At 46.6% G+C, this 13,207-nt stretch overlaps 1 protein-coding gene across 8 annotated transcripts in view; it reads right to left on the bottom strand.

Moving 5' to 3' along the window:
* The window catches only part of PTPRT (protein tyrosine phosphatase receptor type T), a gene marked incomplete at both ends in the record, with an annotated part of 1,183,313 nt that overhangs the window by 80,319 nt on the left and 1,089,787 nt on the right, over positions 1–13,207 (bottom strand). For 6 of the 8 annotated variants that reach the window (XM_080716374.1, XM_080716373.1, XM_080716375.1 and 3 more), the window contains one exon: positions 11,703–11,893. In XM_080716374.1, coding sequence (XP_080572500.1) covers positions 11,703–11,893 — 191 coding nt within the window. The remainder of the gene's footprint in view (positions 1–11,702; positions 11,894–13,207) is intronic. The other 2 variants (XM_080716379.1, XM_080716378.1) reach the window with 1 other exon arrangement.

Below are 13,207 nucleotides of genomic sequence, written 5' to 3'. Positions count from 1 at the left end.
TTTCCCAGATGAGTCCAATGTGCAGCCAAGTCTGAAAACCTCTGACCAAGACCTAGATCTGCAGGCAGGTGAAGTTGATTTGTCTGGGTTACCTTGAGTTCTTAGGAGTCCCGGGACCCTTGCAATCACAGGTGCTATAACCTGAGACCAAACCATGAGGGTAGGAGCCACAGAGGGGGTACCACAAGACTATCTGTAGATGTCCCGGGACCCTTGCAATCACAGGTGCTATAACCTGAGACCAAACCATGAGGGTAGGAGCCACAGAGGGGGTACCACAAGACTATCTGTAGATGGGATTCCCAGATGGCCTGACCAATTGGTTCCCATTTGGACTCCCAGAATATCAGTGGCAGAGGGGCTCTTAGGATTGTCTCAGGTCACCCAGGTTCTTAATGAGAGTGACAGGGCTTTAGTCTAGGCATTTTGATGCTCAGTTCAGGACGATTCACATATTACTTCAAACGGTTGAACTTAAAATATATGTCGAGAGACTCAAGCTTTCATGCCAAAGAGAACAAGCTGATTTTATGGCTCTACATGCAGAGAGCCTGTGTGGGCTTGTCTGGGCTCTGGGCCCAGTCTTCCTGCCAGGGCAGTCCCATCTTTCCTTGAATTACTGCCCTGGCTGTCTACCTGCCTCTGATGTCTCTGCTCATATCTCCACCAGATTTAAAATGCAAATCCACTTTAAAAATTCCTGCTCCCTCCTATGGCCCCCATGGTCCCTGGAATAAAATTCCATTTCCCGAGCCTGCCAAATACTCTTTCTATCATGCTGGCCTCTGCTAACATTTTCAGCCCACCTCCCTCCATGCTCCTGCGCATATTTTATATATCAAACCACGTCTGGTTCCCCTTAAGCAACCAGAGCCATAGCTTGTCCTCATTTCTCTGCCTAGAATACCCTTCCCTCCATTCACTTGGTTATTCTCTTTTCTCAAGCTTTGGTTTAGGCTTTGTGTCTCCCAGAAAGCTACTGCTTATCTACCTTAATACACCTTGCTCTGATGGGTTCCTCTAATTCTGGTCATACCTATATTATGGCATTTTGTCAAGAAATTGAAATAATCAGTTTATATGCCTGTTTCTAAGAACAGGCTCTGAGTTCTGCAGAAGACAGGAACTTATTCCCTAATTACCCGGAAACTAATACAATCCCTGGCCAATGGGAAGTGCTTATATATCTTCTTAGAATTGAAATTCAGAGAGGCTGGGTCCTTATCTCCATTGACATGCTTGGTGTTAAGATATGGCTCTAAAATCTTCCCCCAAAACCTCATGTGTGTGGCAACTTAGCAATGTTCCGAGGTGAAATCATTGAATCATGAGGTCTCTAACCTCATAGGTAGATTAATCCATTTGGTGGGTTAATAATCTGAATGGATTCCTGGGTGTCAACTGTAGGCGGGGGGTATGGTTGGAGGAAGTATGTCACTCAGGGGTGGTCTTGGGGACTAGATCTGTCCTTGGTCGCTCCCCTCCCCTACTTCTTCTACCATGCCCTTCCACCACTGGAGCCTGCCGACCAGGGAGTGAACTTCTGAAACCACCAGCTACATTAAACTGTTCCTCCTCTAAGTTATTCTTGTCAGGCATTTTGGTTACAGTGTTGAAAAGCTGACCAACACACTTGGTGACCTCATCCAGTCTTATTACGTGCCACTGACTCCCAAGAGTTTCTTTCTAGCTCAGCCTTCTTTTCCAAACTCAAATAGCCAACTCTCGCCATCTCAATTTAGGCAATTTGTAGATACTGTAACTCAGTTCAAACTAAACCCTTGATGGTACCCACTCTACTCGCCAGAAACTTCCCTTCTCTGTTGGGGGCAATGCCATCCTTCCAGCGGTGTAGGTTACAGTTTTGGGTCCCCCTTGATTCTTCTCTTTGCTCGCATGCCATGTGTTAAGAAATTTCGGGGGCTCTCTGTTTAGAATCCAAACATTTCTTCTTCCCAACTGCTTTGCTGTGCCTGGCCCGAGTCACCATTGTCTCTACCTGGATGTTTTCATTTTGTTTTATTTTGTTTTTGGTACTGGGGAATGAACCCAGGAGATTTTATTTCTGAGCTATTTTACATCCCCAGCCCTATTTTATTTCATATTTTGTTTCTCACTAAGTTGCAAGGGTCTCACTAAGTTGCTGAGGCTGGTCTGGAACCTGTGATCCTCCTGTCTCAGCCTCCTTGGTACTAGGATTACAAGCGTGTATCACCACAGCCGGTCTACCTGTATTACAGCAATGGCCTTATCACTGGTTTCTCTTCTTTTATCTCTGCTTCCCTGTGTCCTTTTCTCAATATGGTAGTTAGAATAAGTTTTTCAGCATAAAGTCAGATCACTAGCACTTATCTTCTCAGTAATCTGCAGTCACTTTTCATCTCATTCAGAGTGAAAACAAGCCCTTATACTAGACTTTGCACAGCATCAGGTCCTGCTTCGCCTCTCCAATTTAATCTCCCATTCCTTTTACCCCTTCCTTACTCTGCTCCTGCCACCCTGGCCTCCTTGCTCCTGTGTGTATATGCCAGGTTTATTACTCATTTGATCAGGAGCTTTTTTTTCCCCTTCAAATAGCTTCTATCATGACTATCTTCAAATATCATCTTCTTATTAGGGACTAACCTTATAACCTCTTTGATATTAGAACTTCCTCCACTTCATGTCACTGGAATACATCATATCTCTCCTTTCTCTATTTTTTTCTTTTTCCATGACACTTGTGGCAGACTGTATTATCCATAGATTATATTTTCCAACATTTTCTGTTTTGTATCTTCTTCTAGAATATGGCAACTGGACCTCCTTCTCCTCAGGAGATGAAGTCTAATTCCCTTCCCCTTAAAATGCGGGAAATTTTTACTTGTGTATATTAAATAGAATGTTCTTGGAATAATGTAGTGTGATGTCCAAGACTAGGTCACAAAAGTGATGCACTTTTCACCTAACTCCAACTAGAATGGCCATCATTCAAAACACAAACAACAACAGATGCTGGCGAGGATGTGGAGAAGTGGGAACTCTAAGACATTGTTGGTGGGATTGCAAATTAGTGCAACCACTTTGGAAAACAGTATGGAGAATCCTCAGAAGAATGGGAACAAATCTACCATTTGATCCAGCGATACCACTTCTGGGTATCTACCCAAAAGAAAAGAAACCAAATTACCAAGCTAATGCATGTGTATCTATGTTCATAGCTGCACAATTCACCATAGCCAAACTATGGAACCAGCCAAGATGTCCATCAACAGATTAATGGATTATAAAACTGTGGGATATGTACACAATGGAATTTTACTCAGCCATTAAACAAACTCAATTACATCATTTTCAGGGAAATGGATGGAACTGGAGAACATTATGCTAAGTGAGATAAGTCAGTCACACAAAAAAGAAATCAGATGCTTTCTCTAATATGTGAGAGTTAGGGAGAAATGGGTCTTAGGAGGAACTCTAGATGAAAAAGGAAATCCTATAGAGGAGCAAACAAGGCAACCTAAAGGAGGAGAAAGGAGGGGGGAAGAGGAAAATCTCTAAAACACACAATGTACTTAAACATATCGAAGTCAAGACGCCTGGAGAAACCGGGCCCAGTACCCTGGGTCCCGAGCAGGGGTCGCGCGGAGCATGCCAGCCAGGGCCCGAGTTGCAGGACTCTGGGCCTCAGGCTGGACCACGCGTAGCATGCCAGACCCCTGGAGAAACCGGGCCCAGTACCCTGAGTCCCAGGCAGGGGTCGCGCGGGGCACGCCAGCCTGGGCCCAGGTCGCGGGACTCTGGGCCCAGGGCCAGACCGCGTGTAGCACGCCAGACCCCTGGAGAAACCGGGCCCAGTAAGACCCTGGGTCCCGGGCAGGGGTTGCGCGAGGCACGCCAGCCAGGGACCGGGTCGCGGGACTCTGGGCCCCGGGCCGGACTGTGCGTAGCACACCAGACCCCTGGAGAAACCGGGCCCAGTAAGACCCTGTGTCCCAGGCAGGGGTCAGGCAGGGCACACTGGACCCTGGAAGAGCCGGGGCCCGGGTTGCAGGACTCTAGGCCCCAGGCGGAGGAGTGTGGAGCACGCTGGACCCATGGGGAAACTGACCGGATCACAGTGCTACTGAGTGCCTGATCCCACTACCTCCTCAAACCACATATACTGTCTTTACTTATTAAAAAATTAAAAAAGGAAAAGAAAAAGAAAAAGGAAAAGGAAAAATATCGGAGAGGGGTTTAGAAGGCCGTGGCGGATGCCAGAACACTGGAGATGCAGACAAAACTTATCCAAATGCACTGGAACTTATGGAAAAATTCCCCGTGAAGGAGAACTGCTGTTTCTCTATATTGTTAAGAAACTTGGACATCACCTGTAAGGAGAGAGACTTAAGCGGAGACCAAGGAGAAAGGCAGTGTTGAAAGAGGTCTCCATGATGGCAGTGGAGACTTGTATTCAGGAGAAGCAGAAATCGGATCCTACCAACCTTATTTTTTTGGAGAAATTACACCAAATGTTGAATGCTACCATCACGCATGCTTAGGAACACTGGACAACATTCAGAGTGGAAAAAGAGTTTGGGAAGGATTTGAAATGGTGGAGGCAGTGGCAATGGCAGTGGCCAGTACTCAGAGGAGGCAGAGATCTGATGCATTACACCTGGAAACTTTGAAATAATAACCCCAGAGGCAGAATGCTACCACCACGCACCCTCAAGAATGTGGGACAATTGGTTGGGCAAAGAGGGTGCTTGGATTGGAGCCTGCCGAGGGGTGAGGCTGGCGATGGACACAGCAAAGCTGGGATTGGAGCCTGCCATGAGGCAAGGCCGGTGCTGGAGCCTCCGGGGCCGGGATCAGAGCCTGCCGAGGGGTTAGGCCAGTTCTGGGGCCAGTGAGGCCAGGATTGGAGCCTGCCGAGGGGTTAGGCTGGTGCCAGGGCCAGTAAGGCCAGGATCAGAGCTTACCGTGAGGAAAGCCTGGTGCTGGGGCGTTCAAGGCCTGGATTGGAGCCTGCCGAGGGGTTAGGCTGGTGCTGGGGCCAGCGGCTGGCATCGGAGTCTTCCGTAAGGCAAGGCCACTACTGAGGCCTCTGAGGCCGGGATTGGAGCCTGCCGAGGGGTTAGGCTGGTGCTGGGGCCAGAAAGGCCAGCATCAGAGTCTGCCATGAGGCAAGGCCGGTGCTGGGGCCTCCGAGGCTGGGATAAGAGCCTGCCAAGGGGTTAGGCTGGTGCTGGGGCCAGTGAGGCCGGCATCGGAGCTTGCCGTGAGGCAACACTGCTACTGAGGCCTCCGAGGCCAGGATCAGAGCCTGCCGAGGGGTTAGGCTGGTGCTGGGGCCAGCGAGGCCGGCATCGGAGCCTGCCGTGAGGCAAGGCTGGTGCTGGGGCCTCCGAGGCCATGATAAGAGCTTGCTGAGGGGTTAGGCCAGTTCCGGGGCCAATGGCCAGCTTTGGAGCCTGCCGTGAGGCAAGGCTGCTACTGGGGCCTCTAAGGCTGGGATCGGAGCCTGCCAAGGGGTTAGGCTGATGCTGGGGCCATCGGCCAGCATCGGAGCCTGCCATGAGGCAAGGTCGGTGCTGGGGCCTCCAAAGCCGGGATCAGAGCCTGCCGAGGGGTTAGGCCAGTGCCGGGACCAGCACCTGGCATCGGAGCCTTCCGTGAGGCAAGGCCACTACTGAGGCCTCCGAGGCTGGATCGGAGCCTGCTGAGGGGTTAGACCGGGGCTGGGGCCAGCGAGGTCGTCATTGGAGTCTGCTGTGAGGCAAGGCCGGTTCTGGAGCCTCTGAGGCCGGGATCGGAGCCTGCCGAGGGGTTAGGTCGATGCCAGGGTCAATGGCCGGCATCGGAGCCTGACAGGAGGCAAGGCCGCTACTGGGGCCTCCGAGGCTGGGATTGGAGCCTGCCGAGGGGTTAGGCCGGTGCTGGGGCCTCTGAGGCCGGGATCAGAGCCTGCCGAGGGGTTAGGCCAGTGCCGGGGCCAATGGCCGGCATCAGAGCCTGCCGTGAGGCAAGGCCACTACTGGGGCCTCCGAGGCCGGGATCGGAGCCAGCTGAGGGGTTAGGCTGGTGTCTGGGCCAGCGAGACCAGAATCGGGGCCTCCCATGAGGCAAGGCCACTGCTTGAGCCAGCGAGGTCTGGATCAGTTCAGGCCACTACTGGGGTCATCAAGAGTGGGATTGGTACTTGCAACATGGCATGCACAGAGAAATGTTGCAGAAAGTAAAAATCAGATGCTTTCCCTAATCAGCAAAAACTAGGAGGAAAGGGGCAACAGGAAGAGGTCGAGCTATAGAAAGGGCCCTATGGTGAAGCAACTAAGGTGACCAATCAGAGGGTATGGAATGGGGGAGGATGGAGCCTCTTTAAAACGCAGGAGGTACATAAACAAATGTATCAAAGTTAATCACCAAACAAGCATGGGTTAGAGGGAGGGGGAGGGAATGGGATGGGGGCTGGATGAGGGCTAATTGGATGATATGTGCTTGTATATCCTCTCAAGTCTTGTACTCCGATGCGATGTATGATTACAATGCACCAATTAAAAACAAACAAACAAACAACAAAAAACATATCGAAGTTAACCACTAAGCCAAGCAAGGGAGGGAGGGATGGGGAGGGAATGGGGTGGGAATTGGGTAGGGGTTAAATCAGTGATGTGTACATGTCTGTACACACAAGTTTTTTTATCCCAATATGATGTATGAATATAATGCACCAATAAAAAAATTTTTAAAAAAGTGATGCACTTTTTACCTTGTTTGCTCGGGAATTCACCTTAGGAACTGTGAGCCACCATGTACGAAGCCCAACTATCATGAAGTCACCATGCTATAAGAAACTCATAGCATGAGTAGATGTTCCAGTGGGAAGCTCTCACTGAGATCTCAGTGTGCATCAATCATACAACATGGGAGCGACAACACTTGCAGATGATGTTAGTGTTCAGTTTGGAGTCCTTCAGCCAAGATTTTATATATCAAGGAGAAGAGACAGACTGTCCCTTTTGTGCCCTGTCCAATTTCTAACTCAAGGAAACAATCACTGCAATAAATTGATGATTTTATGTCACTCAGATTTGTGATAGTGTGTAACACAGCAAGACAGTATTTTTCGTTATCCAACATACTACATTATATAATTTGCCTATTTTTAAAGTCTATGTTTATTTTCCTATTTCTCCTGATAGAATACAAGCTTCATGAGGCCACAAATATTTGTTTTGATACCTATTGTATCCCAGAAAGCTAAAATAGTCCTTGGCAGTAGTAAACACCCTGTAAATATTTGCTCAACAAGTTTGTAAGCGATTGTGCAACTGAATTTTAGAAACACAGCTTGAAGAAGCAGAGAGGTCCCTTAGATGCCAACCTGTCAAGCCCACTCATTTGTATGAAAAAGTGGATCAGGTTAGGGAAGTGACAGGCAATAGACAGTACAGAGTATGTTGGGATAAAAACAGAACTGGAGGCTCTTGGGAGTACCATATTTACAAGCAGATCTGTTACTCATACTCAGGATGAAGATTCTAGGCATCACAGGAGCCTTTATGGTCAAAGGAAAGTCCATTTTTATTCCATGAATGTGGATGAGCCCACTGTGGAAACTAGCATGGTTTCAGGAAGTAATGCTTTCCAATTAACCTTCAGTTGATCAGAAAATGCAGTTAACTAAAATCTAGGCATTTCAGTGAGCTGATTAATATAACTCAAAGTAACTGAGAACAAGGATAGCCCCGTAAGAGATACTGAGGTTCAAAGGATGAAATAACAGAAAATGTTTGCTTCATTAGGAAAGAAGACCACTTCCATGCTAGAAAGTTTGGAAGATGCAAACAGGTGTAAGGAAGGAAAATTCAAAAGCAATCCACCGTTAATCAACCTCAGCCTTCTTCCTCTCCTAGCCTTCCATCCTAGGTTTGCTGAGATTTCCCCTCCATTATCTGGAGTCCCTCTGATATGAATATAGCATATTCATATAGCATATAACCTGGACACTCATTGTTGGGAGAGGGGAAAAGGGAACCAGGGAGGTAGGACACCAAGCACAGTTTAAATGTATAACATGTTCAATGTTTCACATATAAATAAAATTAAAATAAAGCAATCTACCACATAGGAATGGGTGCTTAAAAACTACTCTGGAAGGAAATAATCCAAAGTAGGCACGTGCATTTGTATTTCCACTTTCCAATTTTAGATGGCAGGTTCTTAGGACATGTGTTTCTTAGCCTTTGGTCACTTATCCCCCTTTCTGATAAACCACTTAGCTCCCTTAATGATATTTGCAACTTTGAGAAAAATTATTATCACTAAGGATTTATCAAACCATCATCGCACATCATAGTATTGAATATTTTTATAAACAACACACTGTCTCTATCATTTACTCAACAAGCAGATTTTCATGCATGTGCATAAGTATGTATACAGCTCCTCTCCCTAGGTCAGGGGCAGTCTCCCTCTAGAAAATAAGGCCAAGAAATGGGAGAAGATGAGGTCATCTCTCATGGTTTGGATCTGGAACATCCCCCTAAAGCTCATGTGTTGAAGGCTTGATTCTTGAAGACTTGGGAGTGCAGTAATGTCCAAAGGTTTGGGGAAGTATTTGGATCATGAGGGATTGATCTGACCTCATCAGGAGATTAATCCACTTGATAGATTAAGAATTTTTTTTGGCGGTACTGGGGATGGAACCCAGGGACATTCTACCTCCGAGTGACATCCCCAGCCCTATTTTTTATTTTTTATTTTGAAACAGGTTGCAGAGGGACTCACTAAGTAGCTGAGGCTGTCTGAAAACTGGGATCCTCCTGTCTCAGCCTCTCAAATGCTGGGATTATAAGCATGTGCCACCATGCCTGGCTTGGATTAAGAATTTGAATGGAGCACCGGGATATGGTATAAGCAGGTGATGCAGGACTGGAGGAAATTGGTTAATGGGCACATGTCACTGGGGACTATATCTTGTCTCTGGTACCTTAATCCGTTTCTCCTTGCTTCCAGCTACCATGAGATGAGCAGCTTTCCTGCACCACGCCCTTCCACCATGATGTTCTGCCTTACCTGGCCAAGGGCAAAGGACCCAGCCGACCCTGGACTGAAACCTCTCAAACTGTGCACCAAAATGAATCTGCCATCCTCCAATTTGTCTCTGTCAGACATTTTTGTCACAGTGATGATGAAAAGCTGACTAATGCAATCTCCTTCAACTCTCACTGCAATATTCTTTCAAAATTTGTAGACTGAGTATATGAAAAATGTTATTTTACTTAGACCATATTTGAAATTAACTGCTGGTTCTCCCAAGCTGGTAATTATTCACATCCATTGACATCAACGTTTTTGTTCTCATAAATATGTCAAACATGCCCCTTGCCACCATGTTTTATACTCTCATAAAGTTTTAGGACCAGAGAGGTCCTTAGAAATCACCTCACTCAAACTCTTCATTCAACTAATAAAGAATATTAAAAGTCAAGATAGTGAAATGATATGATAAGATTATCCAGTTTACTGTACTGGAATCCAGCTGTCTGGACCCCAGGTTTGGCACAATCTCATGACCTCATATAACTTCAGAAATATTGCTTTGTAAGCTCTTTCTTTGAATATCACCACAGAGATAAACTTAGTTTGCATTATCAAGAATTCCAAATGTGGGGAGTCTGAGCCAATGAAACTGAATTGAACATATCTAGGGCACATGCTGAATGTGACGAAGGAAAGAACGAAGGAAAGAAGGAAGGAAGGAAGGAGGGAGGGAAGGAAGGACAGTGTACCTATAAATCACAAAGATGCTAAAGAGATATTTGGGGTTGGTTCTACAACTTGGATATTGTGAATTATGCCGCTATAAATCTTGTGCCAGTTAACAGATGAATGGATAAAGAAAACATGAAATCTATGCACAATAGAGTTTTGTGTACAGTAGAATATAAAACTTTATACAGAGGAATAAAATTATTCTATCTGCAGGAAAATGAACAGAAATGGAGAACATTACACAAAGTGATGTAAGATAGACTGAGTAAAGATTGTATGTTTTTTTTTTCTCAAATATGGAAGCTAGAGAGAAAAAAGGAAAGAAATGAAACCTCAAAGCCAGGCATGGTGGCACACGCTTGTAATCCCAGTATTTGCGAGACTGAGGCCAGAAGATCGTGGTTCGCGGACAGCCTCAGCTACTTAGTGAGGCTCTCTGCAACTTAGTGAGACCTTGTTTCAAAATAAAGAATAAAGAAAAATAGGGCAGGGGGTGTAGCTCAGTGGTCAAATGCCCATAGGTTCCATCCCTAGACTCGCAAAAAAAAAAAAAAAATAGAAACCTCATAAAAATAGGAGAAATCTAAGTCGAGTAGTGGAATGGGGATCACGGGAAGGAAGAAGGACGGGAAAGAAGAGGTCCCTTTGGCGAAGGAAGCAAACCAAATTATGCTATGTGTATATATAAATGTACCACTATAAATCTCATGCATGATTATAATGCACCAATACAAATTTTTAAAGAGGATATTTGGGGAAAAAAGAGGAGGGAAAGAATAGAAAGGAAAAGTGAAGAGAGGAATGCTTGTTTTCAAAGCTGGGTACAGCTGGATCTCATTGGCACTAGGAGACTGCAGAACCCCTCTTGGGGAGTAAGCTGCTCTTTGGTTCAGGAAAACAGCTTAATGAGTTTTTCCTTCTACTTTATTTTACTTTTTGTTTATAAAAGATGAGGTCTAATGGGCTAGTCTGAAATAAAAGAAGTGAGACAAAGAAAGCTAGATCGTTCTGCATAATAAAGTAAGAAGAATGTGGGAGTTCTTCCTTTGGATGCCCAGGGGGTAGTGGTTTAAAGATACTAAAAATAATTTGGGGGCAGGGGAGTGAATAGAGACCTGTCAGACTAGAAACTTAGAAGGACTCACCAGTGATGTGCATGGTTAAGGAATTTAGAATCCTCATGTTGCTCTGAGGAACCTTCTGCACTTTTCTGTGGTCCTTCTGTGTTATTCCCTAGGCTGCAGGTATAACCATTTCTGCATGCAAACCCTTTGCATTAGAGATGCTCTGTGGAGGAAGGAAAGGGATGCCCAAGGCAGAAGTGGGGAAGGGGAGGTGCAGAGAGCCACCAGGGATGAGGCACTGCCTGGGTAGGGAGTGGTGAGAATAGCACAGAAGGATGGATGTGGGGCAAGACATGACCAGGAGCAAGCAGGCATGCCAGGAATCACTGGTGCCTGTGCAGAGCCTTGGTGTGCTGATTCACATGGGAGGTGTGCTGCTTTTCTACAGCATGTGGGAAGGAGGTGTGATCCATTTTATCTCCATATTGAAAAAGGGTGACTTCAATGTGTTGAAATTTAGAAGATTAATGGCTTATGAGAAAGAGAGAGAGGGAGAGAGTGAAAGGGGAGGAGGAGGAGGAAGAGGAGAATAAGAAAAGGAGGAGGAGCAGGAAGAGAAGAAGGAAGAGGGGAGGAGGAAGAGAGAAGAAAAGAAGTAGAAGGAGGTATTAACATCTGTAGGTAGCATGGTGCTTCTCAGTTTTAACTCATATACACCTCACCTGACATTCTGTTTAAGATGCATGCTCTGGGGCTTAGGATGCTAGGTTTCCATCCCACTCCCAAGGCAAACTGTGTTTTGCCGGTCAGGGGACCACATTTCCAGTAGCAAGGCTTGTGCACCCAAATATAGCTACGAACTACTGGGAAGGCTCCGCATAGGTGCTCTCCTACCTCATACTCCTCCTTGAACCCATAGCCTTGGCCTCTCTTCATCTGGGTGATGTGCTGCAGCAGGTCAGCCACCCGGATGGCCGGCTGGAACTGGTCCCGGGGGTAGCTCATCTCCACGGGGTCACAGGTCCGGTAGGGGTGAGTCTGGATGGTGAGGGTGGGCTGGGACAGCTCCCCACGGCTGCCATCTGCTTCAGAGAGAAAGAGGAGAAGCAAGCCATCACTTCTGGGATTTTGTCCATTGTCCTCCCTGCCTGCCTCAGCAGAGGAAACTCACTGGGCACTCAACTGATCAGGAAACTGCAGAAAAACTCGAAACGCACTGTTACTTGGGCATGGCCGTATGGGTAGATGCAAATATTAAAATAAATTGCAAACGAATCAATGCACACAATAATCTTTGGTTCATTCCAATTCTAAGGGTGCATATTGAGAGAGAAGACAAAATTCCAGGTTGCCTGTCATTTCTTGCCTGGCTCAGTCCCTCAGCCAGGATTGTTGTCTTGGCCAATGCTAGCTGAGAATAGGAACCAGGGAAAATCCAGATAGGCTAAATATTAGGGGCACCCTCCCGTTTAGGAGGCAAGGCACCTGGAAATTGTCTCTGGTGCTTCTCTGCAGATGAGGAGAGCCTCAGGTGCCTGGAGAACAGTGCTCTGTGTCTGCTTCGGTCTTTTGCCTGCACTCCTGGGACCTAATTTCTCTACTAAATTGTTACTTTTGGGGGTATACCTTGAGAGAGTTTGGAGCCAGTCCTGAATTCCTGGCAGCTAGAAAAGACTCTGATCCTCTAGCTGCTCCCCCCAGCTATGGGCTCTTGGAAACACTGACCACCTTCTTCCTATCATCTACCTTAATGATGTTGGGACTGTCACTGAATCAACTGTGCAGGTATGGACCTCTTCCTTCATCCTGGACCTCTTCCTTCAGCCTGGACCTCTTCCTTCAGCCCTGCCAGCTACTTCCTCTTGCCTGGATCCTCTGCCTCACCCCTTTCATCAGATCTCTCCCTGACATAAAAGGCATGTTGCCTTGATAAGAATCTTTATACTCATGATTTGCTTTAACTAACATCTGTTAGTTTGGTCACTCTGGAAACTGATTCCTGCTCAGATTGGGTTTGAATTCCTCTCTTCCCTTGGACCCATAAAACCAACTTCTTGTCCCATTCCCTCTTTGACAGGCACACACTGTCGGCATTTTGTGACCAGTATATCTTCCTTAGAGTCACTGAGGCTCAGTCCCCCACCTCTTCTAGAATACATGGCAGTTTCTGCCCTGGTCCATCCTATGTGTGGCAGGCCTGAGATGAAAACAGCCAGCTGTGGCAGCTGGTATGTCTCTCCCAGATGTTTTCAGACAGTGAGAGGCACCAGGGCAAACATTCACAAGGCTGTGGTATACTCACTCTGTGGAAGGCTTAATATACATTCCTGCAACTTGTATTTTCAAAAGTCACATTCCCTTCAGCTTGCTTGCCTCTCCTGTCAAAAAGATCCATAGAA

This window comes from Muscardinus avellanarius (assembly GCF_963383645.1).
Source record: "Muscardinus avellanarius genome assembly, chromosome: 19".
In the NCBI taxonomy this organism is placed as follows: Eukaryota; Metazoa; Chordata; class Mammalia; order Rodentia; family Gliridae; genus Muscardinus; species Muscardinus avellanarius.
The sequence above is the reverse complement of the archived record's forward strand: the minus strand, read 5'-3'. Positions and strand labels throughout refer to the sequence as shown.